At 37.9% G+C, this 23,206-nt stretch overlaps 1 protein-coding gene across 6 annotated transcripts in view; it reads left to right on the forward strand.

Annotated features, from left to right (window-relative positions):
* Nucleotides 1–23,206, forward strand: part of USP48 (ubiquitin specific peptidase 48) — an 83,181-nt gene that overhangs the window by 25,942 nt on the left and 34,033 nt on the right. The window contains exons 2-12 of one of the 6 annotated variants that reach the window (XR_012000121.1): nt 671–791; nt 2,157–2,313; nt 6,011–6,138; nt 6,857–6,981; nt 7,471–7,579; nt 9,649–9,782; nt 10,435–10,517; nt 14,329–14,508; nt 17,677–17,805; nt 18,465–22,095; nt 22,909–23,106. Coding sequence is in view for 4 of the 6 variants with exons in the window: in XM_026012126.2 (XP_025867911.1) it covers nt 671–791; nt 2,157–2,313; nt 6,011–6,138; nt 6,857–6,981; nt 7,471–7,579; nt 9,649–9,782; nt 10,435–10,517; nt 14,329–14,508; nt 17,677–17,805; nt 18,465–18,614; nt 22,909–23,106 (1,514 nt within the window). In the remaining 2 variants the exon portion in view is untranslated. The remainder of the gene's footprint in view (nt 1–670; nt 792–2,156; nt 2,314–6,010; nt 6,139–6,856; nt 6,982–7,470; nt 7,580–9,648; nt 9,783–10,434; nt 10,518–14,328; nt 14,509–17,676; nt 17,806–18,464; nt 22,096–22,908; nt 23,107–23,206) is intronic. The other 5 variants (XR_012000120.1, XM_026012126.2, XM_026012127.2 and 2 more) reach the window with 5 other exon arrangements.

Raw genomic sequence — 23,206 nt, forward strand, 5'->3', positions numbered from 1 at the left:
AACCACTTTTAGTCTCTGGGTAACCCTTTTGCTTTCTTTCTGTTCATATGAGCAGATACATTCATATATTCTTATCTCCCATCTTTCTTATACCAGAAATCGCCTACTAAAAAAAAAAAAAAAAAAAAAAAGAAATTGCCTACTATACTGTTTTGCACACTGCTTTCTTCCTGATACATCCTGGAAACAACTCCAGAGGTTTGTCATGTGGTTTTCACCTTAGACTTGCATAGTACTCCGTTGTGCCGAGAGATAACCATGTCTGCTGTGGGGTCATTTGGCTTTCCAGTTGTTGACAGTTACGAACAGTGCTGTAATAAATATCTGAGACTTTATTTATACATAGGTTTGAACTTTTAGTGGTGTATCTTCAGGGTGAATTCTCAAAGGAATTGCTAAGTGAAAAGGTATGCATTAGTTTTGTTACAGATTACAAAATTCCTGTCCCTAAAAGTCCCACCAGTTTGTATTCCCTCAGGAGTAAATGAGTTCTGTTTCCCGACAGCTGCACAAATTGAGTGTGGTGTTATACCTTTTACCTTGTCAGTTCTTTTAATTTTATACATACTTGAGAAATAGATGAAATTTGGTATATCATTACAGCTTTAATCTGCATGTTTCTTATGGAAGTAAGACATTTCTTAATCTATCAATTTTTTTTTTTTTGTAGACGAAACTGCAAAGGAAATCCGAATTGCTTGGTAGGGATTGGTGAGCATATTTGGTTAGGAGAAATAGATGAGAATAGTTTTCATAACATTGATGATCCCAACTGTGAGAGGAGAAAAAAGGTAAGCCATCCTTTTAAAAGTGATTGCTATGTGGTATTCCTCTGGGGTTTTGCTGTTTTATTTTGCGTCTGTCATCAGAAACTATTACTGATTTGGAGGATCCTATGCAGTTTGAGGATAAGGAATAGAACTTAAATTGCTTGCATTGGAACAGTTTTTTTGTTTTATAATTGGAACAGTTTTTAATGGTAATGCTTTAAAACAGGTGCCATGTAATCCAGCAAGCCTTCAATTGATAGTTGTAGTTTATTTTTTTTAAAGATTTTATTTATTTATTTCTGAGAATACACAGAGAGGAGAGAGAGAAGCAGAGACACAGGCAGAGGGAGGAGAAGGCGCCATGCAAGGAGCCTGACGTGGGACTCGATCCCGGGTCTCCAGGATCAGGCCCTGGGCTGAAGGCGGCGCTAAAACCACTTGAGCCACTCGGGCTGCCCGATAGTTGTAGTTTATTTATTTATTTTTTTTTAAATTTTTTTTTTTTTAATTTATTTATGATAGGCACACAGTGAGAGAGAGAGAGAGGCAGAGACATAGTCAGAGGGAGAAGCAGGCTCCATGCACTGGGAGCCTGACGTGGGATTCGATCCCGGGTCTCCAGGATCGCGCCCCGGGCCAAAGGCAGGCGCTAAACCGCTGCGCCACCCAGGGATCCCCCAATAGTTGTAGTTTAAATGCAGATTTTATGTTTGCTTTCATACTGCATGGTTTATTTTGAACTCATTTTTAAAAATCTCTTTAAAGGAAGTGATAAATAAGGAAACAAGCTACCATGATACTACTTTGGTGTCCTAGGCTTGTATTTTTATATACGTGTGTGTGTGTATACACACCACACATATATACATTTTAACAAAACATTTAGCAAAACATATTGTTTTGCCTTTTTAAAAGTACACATTAATATTGTCTAACCAAAAAGCCTGGTGTCTAATATTGTCTAACGAAGTAGCTACATTGATATTTTGTGCATTAAAATGAATGATTTCTAAGTTCAAGAATCCTCAGTCGTTAGAAAAAGTTGCAACCAAATCCCCATGCTCTATTCCTTCCTGATCTATGGGATAAAAAGGAACTTTTGTGGAAGTTTTACTATGTCATTCTCCTTGACTTTAGGACTATTGCAAATGAAAACCCTATGTACACATGTTCGGAACAGATCTGTCATTGAGCCCACCATTTTAGTTTTAGCTATAAGAGGCCAGAGAAGACTAGAAGATTGGAGATGAGCTGTCCTAAGACTTTTCCACTCCTGTAGCCAACCCAGATGGGTATTGTGTAGAATTATGTTCTACCCATGGCCTTTTATAATTTTTTGTGTAAAAGGAAATTGATCTTGTAATTGTAAATTTTGTATTTTTGTAGAACTCATTTGTGGGCCTCACTAACCTTGGCGCTACTTGTTATGTCAACACATTTCTTCAAGTATGGTTCCTCAATTTGGAGCTTCGGCAGGCGCTATACTTATGTCCAAGTACCTGTAGCGACTACATGATGGGAGATGGTATCCAGGAAGAGAAAGGTTAGTGGGGTGGATGTGGTGCGGGCTCACTTCACAGCACATTGCCAGCTAGAACACTCTGCAAATGTAGGAAACAAACTTCTGAGTGCTCAGTATGTGCCAGACATGATGATAGGTGTTTCATAAACATTGTAAGAATTCAAAATAGTTTCCCCTTTTTTCTATAAACTATTTATGCACTGAAATGGTTCATATTCAATTGAAGGAAATACATTTGATTATTATGTAATTTATCACTACAGTATCTCTATGTAATGTGTTGTGATTGTAGTCCATTTAATTTATAGTGATTTATTAAAAACCAGTCAATAAAGCAGACGAGTTTGAGAGACTTAATACTTCATTGTGACCACAGACTTTTGTCTTGATACCCAAATATGCTGGCTACATTGATAGCCTCTATAAATTCACTAACCTTGGCAAAAATCAATCACCAATAGCAAAGGCACTCATTGCAAATTTAGAGTTGGGTTTTTTTTTTAAGATTTTATTTATTCAAGAGAGAGAGAGAGAGGCAGAGACACAGGCAGAGGGAGAAGCAGGCTCCATGCAGGGAGCCCGACGTGGTACTCAATCCCGGGTCTCCAGGATTACGCCCTCGGCTGAAGGCAGACGCTGTCTGCTGAGCCAACCAGGGATCCCAGAGTTTGTTTTTAGATAGAATCAATTTCAAACTGTTTCTAATGGAATTACTTAGTTTATTTCACATACAGTATGTGGATTAGTATTCCTGATAGATACTATCTATTTAGAGATTCTCTTTGAAGTGGAACTTTCCTGGAACAAATCAGATCTATCTTTTTTCAAAACGGGATTGAAGGCAACAAATGTCTGAAATTATGTAGGTCTGAGAGCTCTAAGTTGGGAGCTTTGACTCTTGCTCCCATCTATAAATCCTGTATTTGAGAAAGAAAAGATAGAGGACTCATAAGCCCCACATCTTCTGGTAGCCCCATAGACAAGGGTAATGTGTTAGAGTTTTGGTCCTTGTTAATAGTGACCTTTGCTTCAAAAACACTGTTGTTTATGGGCAGCTGGCATAGAGCATGCCATAGAGCATGTGAATATTCATCTCGGTTAGAGACCCATGTTGGGTGTGGAGCCTATTTAAATAAAAAGCAAACACAGGACTTAAAGTATTTTCCCACCTCCCCATAAAATTCTTATTTCCCCCAAACATTATTTTTATAGTTTTGAATACTTAAATCTAGATTTAAAGATTAGGGTAACATTGTGTGTAAAGGATGATTATTGTAAAATGGATCCTTTTTGATGTTTAGCATTATTTTGCTAAAATATAAATTTACCAGGGATATGACAGCTACATAACAAGTGAAAACTAAATTTCTGTTTTATAAAATGATGTGTCATGGCCTTTTGGGTATTGTGGCTTTAACATAATCTTAAACTCTCTTTTTTTTTGAATTTCTAAGTGCATGGATTTTTAATATTTCACCAAAATTGTCCCTCACTTCATTCTGAGTGCACATTTCTACTACTATTTTATTTTATTTTATTTTTTTCTACTACTATTTTAATAGACACAGTGCAGTAGAGTGCAAAGGCTTTGTGTTGGATAATGATGGAATCTGGGTTCTGCTCACAGCTCAGTCACTCCCTTACTTTATACATGCGAAAGCCAGGGGCACTTGGGTGGTACAGTCGGTTAAGATTCTGACTCTTGGTTTTGGCTCAGGTTGTGATCTTCTTGGTCATTAGATCAAGCCCCACATCAGGTTGTATGCAGAGTGTGAAATCAGCTTGAGATTCCCCCACCTCCACCCCCACGCTCATACTTACGCTTTCTTCCTCTCTCTCATTTTAAAATAAGTAAATCTTTAAAAAATAAAGGAAAGCCAGCAGAGGAGTAGTTATTATTAATATTATTATTATAATTTTAAGAGAACATGAGAGTGGAGAAGTGCAGAGGGAGAGAGAAACTCAAGTAGACTCCACACTAAGTGCCAAGCCAGTCACAGGGTTTGATCTGACAACACTGAGATCATTATCTGAGCCAAAATCAAGAGTTGCACCCTCAACCACCTAAGCCACTCAGATGCCCCAGAGGAGTTGTTATTTTGGAGTTATAAGTATGGAGTATCTAACCTGTGATATAAGAGAGTTGCAGTAGAGATAAATTTACTTGAATTGATTGAGGGTCCACAAAACCTTAGTACCCCAGGAAGTAATATTTTTACATTTATTTTATAAATGAAATGTTGACTTCCTGAAAGTCACAGTTGGTAGTAAAGAAATAAACTATTCAGTGTCCAAATAGGAGACAGAAACAACACAATAGGTTTGAACATAAAGAACAAGGAATTACTATTTTATATATATGTATCTAAAGTTTTTTAAATTATTGTTAAGTAGTCTCTACAGCAGTGTGGGGCTTGACTCCCAAGATGGAGTCATATGCTGTTCTGACTGAGCCAGCCAGGTGTCCTGGATTAAGATTTTTATAGCATACAAGGTAGACTTTTTTATTAATTTTTAAAAAACATTTATTACTTGGAGATTTCTTTGTAAGGAATCTTATTGAAGTATAGTTTGACAAAATACATTTAGGGTGTACTGCATAGTGGTTTGACAATTATATACAAGGTGCTCACCAAGAATACAGAGTTATTAATAAATAATAAATATTAAATAATTAATAATTATCTAAATATATTAGAGTAATGGGGGATTGGTTAGTGAGAATTAAAGAGGAATTGAAAAAAACAAGAGTAGCAGATACAGGGAGCAGCTGCTACCTCCAGGGCAAAAGAACAAACACCCAAGGCCGAGTCTCACTCGCCATTGCTCAAGCCTGAAATCATGACCTCTGAAGAATGCCCTGCACAGGCTCACTTGATGGCTGAGAAGGTCCTGGCCTGTTTCCTCAGTGGGGAACCCTCCTTGAAAGTGTGTACAGGGAAATCCTAGGTGTCAGAAACCAGGCATCATAGTAAGTGACCTCAAGAGGGTCCCTGCGGGGTCATTCACATAGTGGTCATTTGAGAGAAGGTGCTGCACAAAAGACCACTTACCACCGTGCCACCAGAGGAGGTGCTGGAGGAAGTTGCTAGATGCTGTTGGCTGCCCAAGCCTGGTGGGACATGCACAACTGAGCCCTCCAGTGCCCTCTGCTGACACAACTGAATGTTGCGCAGGCTGGTAAAGGAGAGAGGTGGGCCTAGCTGATGGATGTTATCAAAGAGCAGGCAATGCAGTGTGGTGACTGACACAGAAGATAATGCTCAAGTCTTTTGGGGCTCTTGAGATGCACATTTCTTATTTACAGTACCTTGCCCTGACCCACTAAAACTTGGCACTCTAAAATACTAGGAGCTTAAAATTATTCATTCACGTTTGAATCGTATCACTGCCTTAATGTGTGGCAAGTTCACATTAATGAGATAAAAGTATTTGGCCATCTTATATAAATGGTAAATATAGTCTGCGGTTTTTATATTGCACTGAACATTTCAGTGTGATTTGACACTAGAAAACTAGTCCTGGTTGCTGTTGTACATATAACTCTTGCCTTTAGGGGGTGTATATGGAGAGCCATGGCATCATTACTTCCGAAACAAATGTGATTACTAATTTGTTTCTATTAAAGTTTTTAAAAATAAGGTGTTTAATATTCTGTGAAGAAATACATATTTTAAATAAAAGCAGTTTTTTAAAAACAACATGTATTTTCCAATAGATTATGAGCCTCAAACAATTTGTGAGCATCTCCAATACTTGTTTGCCTTGTTGCAAAACAGTAATAGGCGGTACATTGATCCATCAGGATTTGTTAAAGCCTTGGGATTGGACACAGGGCAACAGCAGGTAAGAACTTTTAAATTTTATTTATTTTTTAAAGACTCTTTAGAGTAAGAGAGCACAAGCAGGGGTGAGGCAGAGGGAAAAGGAGAGAGAGAATCTTCAAGCAGGCTCCCCACTGAGAGCAGAGCCCGATGCAGGGTTCAATCTCAGGATGCAGGGTCCAATCTCAGGATCCTGAGATCATGACCCGAGCCGAAATCAAGAGCTAGATGTTTATCTGACAGCCACCCAGGTACCCCAGACACTAATTTTTTTTTTTTAATATGAAGTACCAAAGTGTTCTTTAGAATGTTTGTAGGAGAAAATTAAGTGAAATGTGCCTTTTTTATAAAAAGATTTTATTTATTCATTAGAGGCACAAAGAGAAAGGCAGACACACACGCAGAGGGAGAAGCAGGCCTCCTGCAGGGAGCTTGATAAAAGACTTGATCCCAGGACCCCCAAGATCATGCCCTGAGCTGAAGGCAGATGCTTAACCACTGAGCCACCCAGGTGTCCCATGAATTAGAGCATTTATTTACTGTCCATTTTACATTTTACTTGATCCCATTTCTGAAAATTACATATGTGGGCACAAACTGGTTCAGCATAGCTCTAGTCCTTATCTGAAAATGCTAAGTTCAAAATGGAGAGTTTCTGGAACATTTCAGTTACTGCTGTTTGTATCAGAAGTCGAAAAGCAAGGTACGATTTTTCTTATTAATCCCAACGTGTGTTGTAGGATGCCCAAGAATTTTCAAAGCTGTTTATGTCTTTGTTGGAAGATACTTTGTCTAAACAAAAAAATCCAGATGTGCGGAACATTGTCCAACAGCAGTTCTGTGGAGAATATGCTTACGTAACCGTGTAAGTGTGTTTCAGCTTCCCGAGGTATACTGTATTCTAAGACTATTGCTCGCCTGCTATCTGATTTTTCGGTTCATGTTACAGCTCTTGTGGGCTGTCATGGGGCCTGTAATATTTATAGTAATTCATTTCCATGGGAACATGTAAACAGCTGACGTGGTAAATGTAGTTGAACTCATTCAGATGTTGAGAGCTGTGTGTGGTTGAGCTCTCACCATGTAATTTATGACTGTGTTGTGAGTTCAGAGAAGGAGATTGGAGTCCGTGGAATACTGAAGTAAATGTAAAATTACTCTTGAAATTTTTCTTAATCGTAAGCTACATGCCTCACCAATCACTTTGTTTTTATTTTTAATATGTAGCGTAAATAATTTCCCTGAAAGAAAACCAAGGAAATAAATGCGTCCTTCCATAGTTCTAAAATGTAATACAATGGAACTTGATTGTTTTCCATTCTTATCTTAATTTTATCACTCTGTTTTATTATAGTTGCAATCAATGTGGCAGAGAGTCTAAGCTTTTATCAAAGTTTTATGAACTGGAGTTAAATATCCAAGGCCACAAGCAATTAACAGATTGCATCTCAGAATTTTTGAAGGTATTCAAATTTTGGTGTATATGTTTCTGCTCATTAATCGTAAAGTACTATTCTGAATGGTTTTGTTATTTAATGGCCAAATTCATCATTTTAGCCTTTTCTACATATGAAGTGTCTATTTCTGTAATGATCTGGAGAAAACTTTGTAAATTTTAAAGTGGTGAAGCAGGCTATGTGTTAAAAACAATTTGGGGCAGTTTCAGGTATGTAAAGTTATGTGTTAAACACTTGTATAATTAGGGGAAAGAAACTTGTATAATTAGGAGTGGCAGAGGGTTTTAGGAAATGTAAGCTCTACTACTACCAGGTTAATTTGAATTTGATTTCAGGAGAACGTGTGGAATGTGTGTTTTTTAAAGCACTACTGTGGTCTTCAGATCCTCCACTCCATATTTCTCCTTTCAGTGTATGTAGATGCATGTGGAGGAAGGGGAGTGGCTTCCTTTCTTTCTAAGTTAGAAAAGCTTTTAGGGGGAAGCCTCTTACCAAGTGGGAACAGGCACGTGGCATGATAGATGAGCTTATCCTATAGCTTCCTTTCTTAGCACAACCGTTAGCCTGCTTTAAATAGTCATTTACTGAATTCAGTCAGCTAGATATTGGTTGAGTGCTTACTGTGTTCACCCACTGATTCAGTGGTTAGGGATAACCCTAGTGGTTGAAACAGAAAACTTTTGCCCTACAACGTAGTATTGTGGGGGACCGGGGAAGGCAGTACAATACATCTAAGTAAAATATTTAGTGTGTCAAGTATTATAAGTGCCGTGGAAAAAAATAAATCTGGGAATGGGGATGGAGAATGTGGTAGTGTGAGACTGGGATTGGTTGCAGTTAGAAATAAAATGACTGAAAGTGAAGGAGTGAGCCTTGTAGGAAATGGAAGTACAGCTGCTCGAGACAAGAATGTGCCTAGTGGTTTGAGGAACAGCAGGATCTGTGTAGCTGAAGTGAATAAGCAAGGGAAGACAGATGTTGTGGAGGTAACCAAAGACCATATCAGATGGAGCCTGGTGGGCTTTTGCTAGAGTCTTGACTTCGAGTGCAGTGAAATGCCATCAGGGAAAGGTAAGCATAGGAGACTTATGGTCTGCCTGTAGGGGAGAACTGAGGGCCTGTCTTGAGAATTGGCTGAAGGTGGGATGGGGCAGACAGAGGAGTTGATGCTGGCTTTGACCGAGGGCTAGATAAGAAGGTGATAAGTAAGTAGTATTTTCGATATATTTTCAAAGAACTGATACAGTTTACTGACTGGACATGGAAGTGAATCAAGGATTACTAAGTTTTGGCCTGAGTTCTAGGTAGGATGGAATTGCCAAAACTGCTCTAAGAAGGGCTGTGGGAGAAATAGGCCTGGGAGAGGGAGTGGGAGTTTGTTTGGGGGTGCGTTACATTTGAGACATGGTTCAGGGGAGTTGGGGCTGGATGAAATCGGGATTGAGAGAGACCAGGACCAAGGATCAAGCCCTCAGACACTGAGAGGCTTAGGGAGGTAGGAGTTGCTGACAAAGGAAGCTGAGGAGGAGGAGGACTGGCCAGCGAGTTAAGAGGAAAAATTTAAAAAGAAACCACCAAGCTATACCACTGAATTTCTCACAGTCTTTTAGCTTTACCTCATCAGCATGATTCAGTAATTTTAACTGTGTGATTTTTGTATATATGTAATTTTGTATTCTGGTGGCCATGTGTAATTTCAACCCATTTTTCATTGTCCTTAAGTTATTTTTGTTGCATCAAAGTACATAATGGTCTTTGTTTTTGGTAGAACCTGCTTTATAGTTCTTATAATTCCCAAAGTGGGATTATCAGGGAAAAGTATTTTCAAAAGTATTTACAAAAATTCTACATCTTGGTAAGAGGCATGTCAATTTTAAATCCTTGCATACAAATTAATAATATCACTGCTATGTAGTACCTTTTATCTTATATCCTTCATTACTTATAGTGGCTTGATCTTCAACAGGTGGGGGGGATCTGTTACTTGAAATTATTCTTTACATCATAGATTAGGATCTTTTTACTAACCTTTCCATCTTCTAATTCTTTTAATATAATGTTTTATTTGTAATCAGGAAGAAAAATTAGAAGGAGACAATCGATACTTTTGTGAAAACTGTCAAAGTAAACAGAATGCAACAAGGAAGATCAGACTCCTTAGCCTTCCCTGTACCTTGAACTTACAGCTGATGCGTTTTGTCTTTGACAGGTAAATATGTTTGAGCAGCAGTATTTGTTTATTATGGACTAATGTGAACAGATTTTACCATAGATCAAGTAATAGAACACTTATAATTTGAGACTAGATTTGGAAATGAAAGTTGTAAGTGGGACCTGTCATTTTGAAATCCCATATTTCCTGATTTTATCACAAAATTCTTAAGGATGCCACCAATATATTAGTGACTAGAAAATAAAAGAATCCTTGTTTTAATTCTATCAAAAACGGCAAAGGAAAACAAACATAGGTAAGAAGTGAATTATCTTCAATGTTTATATAAGAAATAAATTCCTACTTGTTAATCCTCCACCCCTAACCCACCCCTAGGAATAGATTTTTATACTATAATTAAAGGAAATGTTTGCATGAGCACATTACTTAAAGCAAGGTTGATGGCTCTCGTGATTAAATTAAAACTTCTGAAACGTTCGGCATAAACCATTTAAACTCATACTTTTAACCTATTTTCCACCAATTGTCACAGCATTATGTTGACTTCTAATTATACAAGTTTTTGAGTAAGATTGCTGAATGAAACTTACCTAGGTGCCATTGAGTTCATTAAAAATAGCTGACAGAGCTTATACATTGTTTTATGATTGTTTTAGATATAAATGTAATTAGCTTTCTTCTTGGTTAGGCAAACTGGACATAAGAAAAAACTGAATACGTACATCGGCTTCTCAGAAATTTTGGATATGGAGCCTTATGTGGAACATAAAGGTAAAACTTTTACCAGGCAGTGATAATTAAAATGCTCAGAGACTGTAACTTTTGATCAACTTATAGAGAATAGCAGCTTATAACTATTCTTTGCTAAACTCTGGGAACAAAGACTTTTTAAGTGAGCTGAGATGTTACTTCCATTTTCCATGAGTAAGTATACCACAAAGATTAGATGGCTCATCAGTATCTACAAGAGAATAAAAAGGGGAGAAGGTACTATACTGTATGAACCCAAAAGTGGTCCCTTAGGTCAGTGCCATATCTGTAATTCGTCATAAAATTAAATCTTTTTGAGCTGCCTCCATGTGTTTTTTTTTTAAACTTTTTATCAGAAACTTTTGTTGGCATAATTCCAATACTTATACTGTAATTCTTCCCCTCTGTGACCATTGATGAATTAATTCTAGGATGGTGTGACATATTTTCAAGAAGAAATAATTGATTCCCTATTCCTCTTGATGGTCATCAGCTTACCATACAGGGCGGTGCTTGATAGAGAAAAACTTCTGGCCCTTTTGTGTCTCTTGCCCTAATGTGGAAGGACTGCTTCACCTCTTCCTTAGATTGATCTTCCTATTTACTTAATATAGAAATTACATCATAGTTTTTTATCTCCAGAAAAAGCTTCTGGAGGCAACTTAAAATAGACAAAAACCTAAAAACTGTTGAAAGAAATCGTTGGGGGGATGCCTGGATGGCTCAGTGGTTGAGCATCTGCCTTTGGGCTCTGGTGGTGATCCCGGGGTCCTTGGATTGAGTCCTGTGTCAGGATCTCCGCAGGGAGCCTGCTTCTCCCTCTGCCTATGTTTCTGCCTCCCTCTCTGTCTCATGATTCAAGAAAAATTTTTTTTAAAAGAACAGTCTTTGGGTTGCCTGGATGGCTCAGCAGTTATGCACTTCCCTTTGGCCCAGGGCGTGATCCTGGAGTCTCAGGTTCAATGCTGAAGTCCCTTTGCTCGTCTAATCTTTAAGAACCTGATATATGAAGACCAATCTAACACCACAACACCCCCCAGTTCTCTTTCTGTTGCTCTGTCCATGACGAGTCAGTTTTCTTTATGGTTTCATGAGGTTGGGGAGATGGAAAGGCTTTTTTTTTTATTTACTGGTTCACCTTTACTGTGAAGTAATGGGAGAGGGCTGTGGCAGGAAAAAAAAGTAGGTAGGTGAGTCTTCGTAAGCCCTAAAATGTGGACTGTGGACCAGCGCACAAGGCGAATGCAGGTGGGCTGTTTATATCGCTATTTTATTCTTTCACTAATTAACCTAGAAATTAAAATGGGCACATTTAACTCTGGAGTTAATATCTACATCTAAATTCAGTACATGGGGGCACCTGTGTGGCTCAGTGGTGACCGTCTGCCTTAGCTCAGGGCATGGTCCCAGAGTACTGGGATCAAGTCCCACATTGGGCTCCCCTCGGAGCCTGCTTTTCCCTCTGCCTATGTCTCTTGCTCTCTGCGTCTCTCTCATGAGCAGATAAATAAAATCTTTAAAAATAAAAATCAGTACAAGTACTGTGGGGTGCCTGGCAGGCTTGCTTGAAAGACCACATGCACTTTTGATCTGAGGGTTGTGCAAATGCACTCCACATTGGTTGTAGAGATTACTTAAGTAGGAACTTTAAACAAGGCACTCAAACCACTGAAAAGTCAATCTTCTTCTAAATTATTTTTAATATGTATTTTTAGTTCAGCTCTTAAAAATTAAAGGAGGACTTCTTGTTTGTAGTACTGTTGGTGTTCAGTTTTTTAGCATTTTGGGTTTATCATTCATTCCAATTTGCATTCTAGACCTCCTATCTGCAGTAACTTTTTTTTAAGATTTTATTTATTTATTCATGACAGACACACACAGAGAGAGAGAGAGAGAGGCAGAGACACAGGCAGTGGGAGAAGCAGGCTCTGTGCAGGGAGCCCAACATGGGACTCGATCCCAGGTCTCCAGGATTACACCCCGGGCCGAAGGTGGCGTTAAACCTCTGGGCCATCGGGTCTGCCCTGCAGTAACTTATAAATATTGAATTAGAGCTTATAAAAGTCTTATTGAAAGGGCTGCTGATGGCAGATTGTTTTCACATGCCACTATCTGAAAGTGTCTGTATTTTGTTCTTGAAAAATTTATTTCCTCTGACGTGGGCAGTTACTTTCATGCAGGACATTAAAGACTTGTCTCTCAGGGCTTCTGTTGCTGGCAAGGAGTTGGTGGCTACGTTTTTTGTTTTTGTTTTTAATTCTTGTGAGCTACACAGAGAGACAGAGATATAGGCAAAGGTGATACCAGTTTCCCTGTGGGGAGCCTGATGTAGGACTCTATCCTACGATCTCAAACTGAGCAGCTCAATCATTGAGCCACCCATGTGCCCCCTTAGTCCTTCTTGATGTGTGGCCTGTTTTGTCTGATTTTCTTCCTTTGGGTTTTTGGGGTCTTGCACTGTCACGCTTAGTTATTGGGGTGGGTTTGAAAAGCATTTCTCTTCCTGGGAAGGACAGTAAACAATTCCTTGACAATAACCTCTTAAAATGTCGTTTTATTCATTTTGTTTGTCTCCTGAAATTCTGCTAGGTGTGGGTTAAGACAGTTCTCCATGTCCCCTGACTCACTCGTCATTGCTTTCTCGTTTTGTCGCTTTCTCCTGAGTTCCACCTACTTTGTTCAGCTCCATCTTCTACTTTTTTGATTCTCCATTCAGGTGTTGACTTTGAGTTGCTTCAGTTTGGTTCTTTATCATATGATTGTCATGTTTTATCCTTTTATTTCTAATTATTTATTTAAACATACTTAAGTGTTCACTTGTGTGTTTTCCAGTAGCTGAGGAGAAAATCCTTATGCGTTTTGTTTCACTGTCTGTTGGGTAGACTGCCTCTCAGTTGTAGTGATGCATGTTTTGTGTTGCAGTGTGTGACTGCATGTGTTTGACCGAATTCACCTTCCTTAGAACCGTCACTCATCCCAGGACCACATGTAAATAAACTCTTGTGCACTTTTTAAACTTTGTAGGTAGTATGAATTGTGGTAGATAGAAACATGAGTCTAGCATCTCAAGAAAGTGTAATATTTGGGGTTTTATCTCCCTTCCTCCTCCTCCCCAGTGTCAGCTATAAGGCAGATCATTTTTTCCTGCTATTTCCTGTGCTTGACAGGTTTGTTTTCTCCACATTTCTTGAACTGAGGAACCCTAGTTTCACCCTGGGAGAATCCGGCTAGATTCCTCTCAAATGGACTTCAACCACTCTCTTTGGCTCCATGTGCATGTGCAGAATCATTCTAGATTTCTTAATGTTTTCTCTCCTGATAGTTTCTAGTTATCTATGCCAGTACCTATTTTGACAGCAATTCGCCTTTAATGACGTTCCTCCAGTTTTTCCTAAAACATTTTCTTTTATTCTAGAAACAATAGCTTTTTAGTTTTACTCTCCCATCTGGTTAGTTTGTGTAATTTTGTAACAAGTAAGAGCAGCCAATACTTGCTAAGGATATAGTTCAGCCAGTTTGCTGATAGGCAAAGTCTACAACAGAATAGCTTTGTAATCATGACTTGGGTGCCCAGAATGTCAGAGCTTTCCAGCTGTATATTTTAGAGAAGAAATGGAGAGTTAAGGTAGCGAGCTGCTTAAGACAGTGTCGGCTATATTACTGTGTAAAACTAGATTTTTTGTTGTTGTTAAGTGACATTCTTTTTAAGGTGACAGGCCTTTAATTCTATGAGATGTGTAAACAATTTTAATCATTATAATTCAGACTGAGGATATAAGAAGAAATATTGTTCTGCAAACCATCTTTCACTTTCTCCCTTTTTCTTTTCCAGGTGGGTCCTATGTGTATGAACTCAGTGCAGTCCTCATACACAGAGGAGTGAGTGCTTATTCTGGCCACTACATTGCCCATGTGAAAGATCCACAGTCCGGTGAATGGTATAAGTTTAATGACGAAGACATAGAAAAGATGGAAGGGAAGAAATTACAACTAGGGATTGAGGAAGATCTAGGTAAAACCTTTAAGTTGTGAGTGCCCTTTTAAAATATAAATTTTTCTTAATGAAAATCTTGGTACTAAATACTTAGGGCCCAAGATTGTTATGGGTTATCAAGGATATTTGCATTTCTTAATCACATAAAAAACATCTTAAGGAATTTTTCTCCCAGAGATGATTTTTGTAATAGTTTCAATGCAGTTTAAAGGCAAATACTCAATTACCAGTTTAATTATGGATGGGATGGGGAGAAGATAGTGGATTTTAGGTGTAAAATGAACAGAGCAGTAGATTTAACATAGTAGGATTTGTAATCCTTTTCTTTGAGTTAGAAAATATACTTTGAGGAAATAATTTAGCAGGAGTCCTTTGCTCTTAGAACAGTGCCTACTCCTCCTTGCTAAGTATCATACCCCATTCCTCAAATGTGAGCAATGTATCTGGGGAGTGTTGAGGTCTACCCTTAGGTGTATTTGAATATCTGTTCTCCATGTTCTTGAGCCAGAATACCCACTTACTCCCTGAAAAACGAATACGCAAGTAAGAGCTATCTCAGCTGAGCTTCTTGTCACTTTATTACCGTGCTTTTATTTTTGGGTAAGGTTTGGACTATGGGGCCTAAATAAGAGAAAAGGAATGGGAACAGGTATGTGTCTTCTGCCAATGTTCTTGATGGATCAGAGCTACTTTCCCAGGGTTTCAGGGAGGAGCATGGCCTTTGGAGTTGGCTTTTGATGTGTATAAGGGAACCTTTCCACAGATGTTTAAGTGAGACAGTATTGTAATTTATAGAGAGTTTGTATTTTTAAATCATGATTAGGTGTTTATAGATATTCAGCAATGTTATTTCCTCATTAATAATCAGGTTCTTAGCATTTTCTTATATATTTTTATTAGACTATTTCTCAGAAGAAAACAGATGTGTCTTTAGGTCTTCTCTACTGAGGTTTACTATAGGATTAAAAGCATTGCTAAGGCGGTCTTATCTTCTACATATAGATAGTCCTAAATTTTAAAACTATTCAGGAGAAAGAGACTCCCTATCAGGATCCCATTCCATACCTTTAATGGCTCTCATGCTGTATGCAACATACACTACAAATGTTATCTCTCGTTTTCTTACCAAAAATAGAAAATCCTTGTTCATTAAATTCTGTAAGTCTTTTATTCTTGTATTCTGTCATGCACTTTGAATTGTTTTATATTCCATCTTACACAAAGTATTGAACATGTTGGGACACTGCTATGGCTCATTCAGTTGAGAGTTGCAATTCCTGGTTTCAGCTCAGGTAATGATCTCAGGGGTGAGATCAAGCCCCACATGGGACTCTGTATTCGGCATGGAGTCTGCCCTTTGCTCCTCCCCCTGCTTGCACATGCCTACTTTCTTCATAAAAAATCTTTAAAAAAATATTAACCGTGGTAAATCTTAGTATATTTTAGTTTGAAATGCCTGACCTCCTCTTCACTGTACATGCTCATGGATTTTTAAGTCCATGGTAGTCTTCAAACTTTTTACTCCTTTGTTCTCTAAAGAATACTGAACAAATTTGAGTTCCTTGGTGCGCATACACAAGTGGAGAGTAAGGAGAGAATTCTAAGCAAGCTCTGCACTCCACCTGGCTCAGTGCCAGGCTCAACCTTAGAACACTGAGACCATGACCTGAGCTGAAACCAAGAGTCAGATGCTTAACCGACTGAGCCGTTAAGGTTGTCCCTCCTTGCACTTTAAAATCCAATGTTTTTTTTTAAAATCATAACTTTAGCTACAAATAATGTGATTTTTGACTTAAATAGGGAAACTATTAAAGCATAACTCTTTTTAAGGACATCCAAATGAAATTTGAGTCAGTACCAACTTTTCAGAGACACATAGATGGGTCATTCTTTAGAGCAGGACATTATTAACTGTTCCCCTTTCTTCCTTGGTAGTATTTCCACTATAACTGACCGTATGGGATTTTGTTCTAATGGAATGTACTGAGGATGTCTGTAACCAGAAATCTCTAACTAGTTTTTTTGGATTGAGCTTTTTAAAATAATTTATAAATATCACCACATAATCAACCAATATAAGTATGTAAATAGACTTGATTTAAACATAAAGCAAAAAATTTATTGTAAATATTTCTTCTAATGACATAGCAAAAACTTTTATTTTCTTGGTGAGAGGTTATGTCTTTTTTTGTAAACTGGGCAGATGACTGAGAAAGGCACAAAACATGAGTGGAATCTCACCCTTGAGGCAGATGGATTTTAGAAAAGAACTTATTGAATCGAAGGGTCTGGTCCTTGATTTCCCCAGAACTAAGTAGGAACTCCTCTCCCTCACAAGTTACTCTGGGATACACAGCGCCATTTTGAAGATCACATTCATGGACAGACTTGACATGGAAACACTTAACATGTCTACTTGCTACTGAATTCATAGATATTTGTGACTGATCTTTATGGTCATTAGCATTTCACTTTATTGAACATGCCATTTTGTTTGGGCAATTAAATCTAAATTTTAAAAATTATTAAATATTTTAATTCCAGTTAACTTTGTTATTAGTTTCAGGTGCACAATATAGTGATTGACCACTTCCATACAAAACCCAATACTCATCACACCAATGCACTCTTTAATAACCCATCTGCCTTTCTGCTCTATTCTGGGAACCATCAGGTTTATTTCTATAATAATCTGTATTTATTTTTATAATTTAAGACCAACATAAAAATACATGGATCAGTAATACCTTTTTTCTGTTTCTAGCCTTGTTTTTGTGAAAAATAGTACTTTCGTAACATCTTTTAAAAACGTATTATGGCACACAACGGAGTTAGGGTACTAAACCTGTTCAAATATTCAGACATCTAATCGGCCTCCTGAATTTGTATTACCTTTAGGTGTTTTAGATCCCTCATAACATAACTTGAATGTGGGGTGCTTGGGTGGATCCGTTGGTTGGGCATCTGACTTGATCTAGGGTCAGGTCTTGATCTCAGGGTCATGAGTGGAAGCTCCGAGCTGGGCTTCACAATGTGTGTGGGTCCCTACTTAAAAAAGAGTTAAGTGAATTAGTATCTTAAATGTGTATTGTAGGAATTATGTTCTCTGGCCTTCCTCTTGTCCCTCCCCAACAAAAGCATGAGTGGACTATAGGCATTCTAATTTATTTTATTTCTCGACCTCAGCAGAGCCTTCTAAGTCCCAGACACGTAAACCCAAGTGTGGCAAAGGAACTCATTGCTCTCGAAATGCGTACATGTTGGTGTATAGATTACAAACTCAAGAAAAACCTAACACAACTGTTCAGGTACCAGGTAAGCAATTTTCCAAGATTACATAAGGCAAATACAGTAGAATTACAATAATGGAGGCTTTAACAGAACTGTTCCACTGTCCCCTCCTAAAGAAAAGCAAAAATATTTTAAAAATTCTGTAGGTAAGCAAAATATGTATTTAAAAGAGCCATTTGGTTTTATTTATAAAGCATACAAATGTATTTTAGCCACTTTTAATTTTATAGATATTTTTTTCAAGGAATAGTTGCAGGGTACCTTGCTGGCTCAGGTGGTAGGGCATGTGACTCTTGATCTCATGGTCGTGAGTTTGAGCCCCACCATGGGTGTAGAGCCTAATAGAGTTGCTACTGGCCTAAAGGCGATCTTCGTTGGTATTTTACCTAATACTGCTCTTTGCTCTGTGGCTTCCTCTTTTGAGTGGTATTCCTAAGCCATTTGATGGCTCCAGTTGGCTGGTGACATCATGGAGAACCAGGTCGGACATCACCCGGTATTGTTCTAGTGGCTGTTTTTTCAGTTTTATTTTTGCCTTCAGGGTGGAGGTCTGTCCCTGAAAGGGAGTCTTCAGGAGAAAGTTGCCACCACAATCCTAGCCAGTCTTTGGTATAACTCAGAGATTGGCATGGTTGTGTTTTTGAAAACAGGAAGATGTTATTTTCTTTCTTTGTGTTGAATAGCCTTTCTTCAAGAGCTGGTAGATCGGGATAATTCCAAGTTTGAAGAGTGGTGTATTGAAATGGCCGAGATGCGCAAGCAAAGTGTGGACAAAGGAAAAGCAAAACATGAAGAGGTTAAGGAGCTGTACCAAAGGTTACCTGCTGGAGCTGGTCTGTAAGATATTCTGGGACAGCACTGTTGCCATGATGTGCCTTTTCTTTCATGTTCACAGACGTATATGAACAAACTTTCCCCCACCCTTTCTTATAATCCACTTAAGGCCAGTTTAAGCACTACAAAAGTATTGTGTAAACCAGCAATAATTTGATGTGTAGCATTCCATATAATTTTCATTTTTAAAAACGGGAAGCTCTTAATAAATTACAAGGTTTAGGTCAGCACTCTATGTATATGTGAGTCCGATAGATGTTTTTATTTTGTGAGATATTTGTTCTTAAGGAAAAATCTGATGGATTATGGAAGCAGCTCACTATGTTGTTTCCTTCTGCACTTTGTGCCCTAACAGTATTAACAGACATTGTTTTCTGTGAATTCTATTTTTATGATACTATTACCCTAATTTGAAATTTAACATCAAATATTACGCTAAGAATAGGAGAGTTTACTGCTGACACCTAATTTCTTAAGTATTATCCCACATGAGCCAGCTCATCCCGTTACTGTGTGTGTTTATTCAAGTTTACCTAGGGCCTTAGAGAAAACCCAACCATTTCAAGGTTGCTAGGCCATTAGTAACAATACACTGCTGTCTTTTTCGTTTAAAAACTTTATTTTTTAGATTTATTTATTTATTTATGATAGACATAGAGAGAGAGAAGCAGAGACACAGGAGGAGGGAGAAGCAGGTTCCATGTCGGGAGCCTCATATGGGACTCGATCCCGGGACTCCAGGATCACACCCTGGGCCAAAGGCAGGCGCCAAACCGCTGAGCCACCCATGGATCTCTGTCTTTTTCGTTTCAAAGACAGAAATCCCCATGCCCAATTCCTGCCTAAAGAGGCCATTTAATCCTAATTTTAGAAAATAAATACTCAAGCATAACTGTACTTGTTTTGTCGATTTCATATTATCAATTACTGATATGAGTATAAATTGCTAAATCTGTAAGAATAGGTCTTAAAAGTTCTTTCTGAAGTATATCTTATTTCATTTTGATCTTTTTTATAACCTGTTAGTGTCACTCTGTCCTATGGTGTGGGGTTATTCTAAAAAATTAGACCTTATTTTTACTGGAAATGATTTGGAAATGAGTATGATTCAAATCTCCAAATTTATTAAAAGGAGTTGAGACCCAGAAATCTATTTTTTGAACTGTATTTCCAGTTTTCCTGCATTCACTGAACTAGAGGAAGGGACTTACTGAATGTAACATTAAAATGCTGTTTTTTTTTGTTGTTGTTTTCTTTTTTTAAATGCTGTTTTTGAACCACTCTTTAAGACTACGGCATGGCCCAAATATGTAATGTTTCAGATTAACACATACTTGGGCCTTCTTAGCTTTTTATTCAGTCTATAAGAACCTGTGCTTATGTCTCTTTGTTAGCAATACTTTTACCAACTATGAACTTAGGATTTTTTTTCCCATTTGAAGTAAACTTGCCAAGATGCCAAGATGTTGAAAAATCCCAAAGCAGATAAACAAGGTTTTGTGCTGCCAATCCAAGTCTTTGTGATGCGTTTTCTAAATCTTACCTGTGTTTGTGAACATATTTAAAGCAGACTCACTTATCCTAAAATATAGGCCTCATAGGGAACAAAAACACTTTTAGCCTTTTTTATTGAAATGAATTTTCTCTAAATCTTAAATTATCTATAGGTGGAGTGTTGAAAGTATTTTTGATGCCACAGTCTTTGTATGTTTTCATAACTTCACCAAAGTAAATTCCTTATGTTCAACCCAGGCATTTAAAAAGTTACAAGTAACTTTTAATCAAAATGTACATTTTCCTTAATAAATATTTTAACATGCTTACCTGTTTTACCAAATGCTGGGATATTTTACCCTTTGATATCTCCAAATTTGTGAATAGAGTTCTCATTCCTTTGCGGTGTTCATTACTCATGCCTTCAGAAGGCAGTGCTCAGGTGATTTACAGGATCACATGTCTTAGAGAACCTGCCATGAGTCTATCTATAGACCAGTAACATCTATAGTGTAAAAAGTACTCAGCAGATCTGCCTTAACTGTTGAGCCTTGAACTCAATCCTGATACTCAGGGAAAATCTTGTCAGAGGTTGACATAACTCTTTACAGTAATGGAGATTGAAAAATGGAGACAGACCTATGTGATCACAGTAACTCGTCCTCTAGCACGCTAAAACTGGCACCCTGAATTTAGAAATATGGCAAAATAAATAATATGTATGGTATTACATCAGAATCCCAGGCCTGCTCTCTGCTGTCTTCCTCCTCTTACTATAAAATCAAACATGATTTTTCCTATCTTGTATCTTAACATTTAATTCCTATGAAATTGCTCAAAGCCCAAATAAGCTTAACTTGGAAGTTTTCTGTGGCACACTAGTAGGGGATTGGAAAATGTTGTGTGGAACAGACTGCCTTGAGCTTCATTGTTGTCAGGCATAGCCACCTGAGGATTTGAATTCCAGCAGACAGCCCATCCCTTGCTTTTGTGCATTTGCAGTTTTCTTAGGTTCCTTTTCTTGTAAGGGTCAGGGTCCTTACTGCTTTTTCTTTCAGTTAGCAATGGCAGGTGTTGTCGGTTCTGCTCCCATTCCCAGGTTCTTGGGGAAATGAGAACACCTGCTGAATCATTCTTGAATGTTGCTCCTTGTCGCAGTTCTGTTTTGCCTCCTTTGATGGCCTTTAGGTTAATAACAATTTTAATCTATGTGACTGTATTTGGGAAGATATTAGGTAATGCTGAAACTTTGATTTTCCTTTCTTGGGTAGAGATCGTTTATCTTTTCATTCATAAGATACACAGTGTACTCTATGCCTGGCAGATTAAACTTGATGAATGGCAAATAAAATTGGGAGGTATTTTGAATTTAACCACACCATTATGTATTGTAAAGTGCCATTACCGTGTTACCTATACTGAATCTTAAGGTCTCCTCTTTATATATTATGTGAATGTATGATTAACTTTTCTATATCTCTTTTCTTCCAAAAAGCTCAAAATGCTTCACATATCTTATCTTTTACATTCAACAACATCCCTGTGAGGTAGGTAGAAGGCAGGTATTATTACCTTCATTTTACAAATTAAAGACCTGAAGCATAGAGAGTTTAAGTGACTTGCTCAAGTTCAGTTTCTTGGTGGCAGAACTTGGATTAGACCTTGGTCTCAACTTGTAGTCATGAGCTCTTCCTCTGCAGCTTTATTAGGGCTGACCACTCTGAAGGCTTTCAATTGACAATGTACAGTCTTAGCACAAATAAGGGATGACTATGCTGAATTTTGTTATTGTAAAAATTGAAATGTTTCAAACTAAAAAAGGAAATTAGCTTTCTGGACATGTAGTATAAAAGTGATCAAAATGGGCTTTGATTTGAATTGTCTATCCCTCAGATCTCATCAGAAGTAGTACATAATACAAATACGTAAATTCAATCTCTGTATGTTTTCTTCTATGTTTTATGCTGGGACTCACTGGAGATCTTTGTAAGTAATCAAAGCTGGCCCTTTGTCTTTAATTTTGACTTTTAGGGAACTCTGGGACTGTTTTCCCAAATGAAAACTCAATTTGAGGTGGCTTGGTTTTGTATTAATTTTTGCAACTTCAAAATCAATAACAATTATACTGTACTTCTTCCTGAAATTTGTTTTAAATAGCTTACTTTCTTGAAATAACAATGTAATGAATAGCTCATGATACAGATTGGGGTGGGGAAATCAAATACGTTTTGATTGACATGATTATTAACTTGGATGAAAAAACGTTCAGTGGTTGATACTGGCTTATAAAAATATGATTACACCAATGAGGTTAAATTCTAACTTGGAACTCAAGAATTTTCATTTTCATTTCCAGATGTGTATCACATAATCCGTGAAAAGTGTTTATGAAAATCATTTATGAAAAAGCATAATAGGGAAAGAGGTTATGTGATTTGCAAGCCATTGTGGAGCATGGCTCATAGTTAATGGTCGTGGGTGTCCTGATCAGAGCTCTGCTGTGCTGTCAAGCAAGACACTTCTCTCTGTGGATGCCTCTTTTGTAGAATGTGGTTAATAATACCAGCCGATCTCATAGGGCACTGTACAGTCTCGTCCCTATCGTGCACTGCTCCTTAAACCAGAAAAGGAGTAGTTAAATGGAGCTTTGTTGTACTCCTGAAACATTTTCCCCGAACAGCGATTCGTCTGATTCTGCTAACTTTGGACATTTTGCATTGTTGTTTAGGAAACTGAATGTATCGCTGAGTCATAAATCTGTAAAAATACATAGACTCTTTAATTTGCTTTCTTGCTCAGAGCCCTATGAGTTTGTGTCTCTCGAGTGGCTGCAAAAGTGGTTGGATGAATCGACACCCACCAAGCCTATCGATAATCATGCCTGCCTGTGTTCCCATGACAAGCTTCATCCTGACAAGATCTCAATTATGAAGAGAATATCTGAATATGCAGCAGACATTTTCTACAGTCGTTATGGGGGAGGACCAAGACTTACTGGTAATTCTGGGTGTCTTCTCTGCTTTCAAAGTAACGTGTCAAGTCCTCACCCTGGAGTCTCTAATTGACTGAACCAAACTGCCAGCCAGACCAAATATTC

This window comes from Vulpes vulpes, chromosome 2 (assembly GCF_048418805.1).
Source record: "Vulpes vulpes isolate BD-2025 chromosome 2, VulVul3, whole genome shotgun sequence".
Classification (NCBI taxonomy): domain Eukaryota; kingdom Metazoa; phylum Chordata; class Mammalia; order Carnivora; family Canidae; genus Vulpes; species Vulpes vulpes.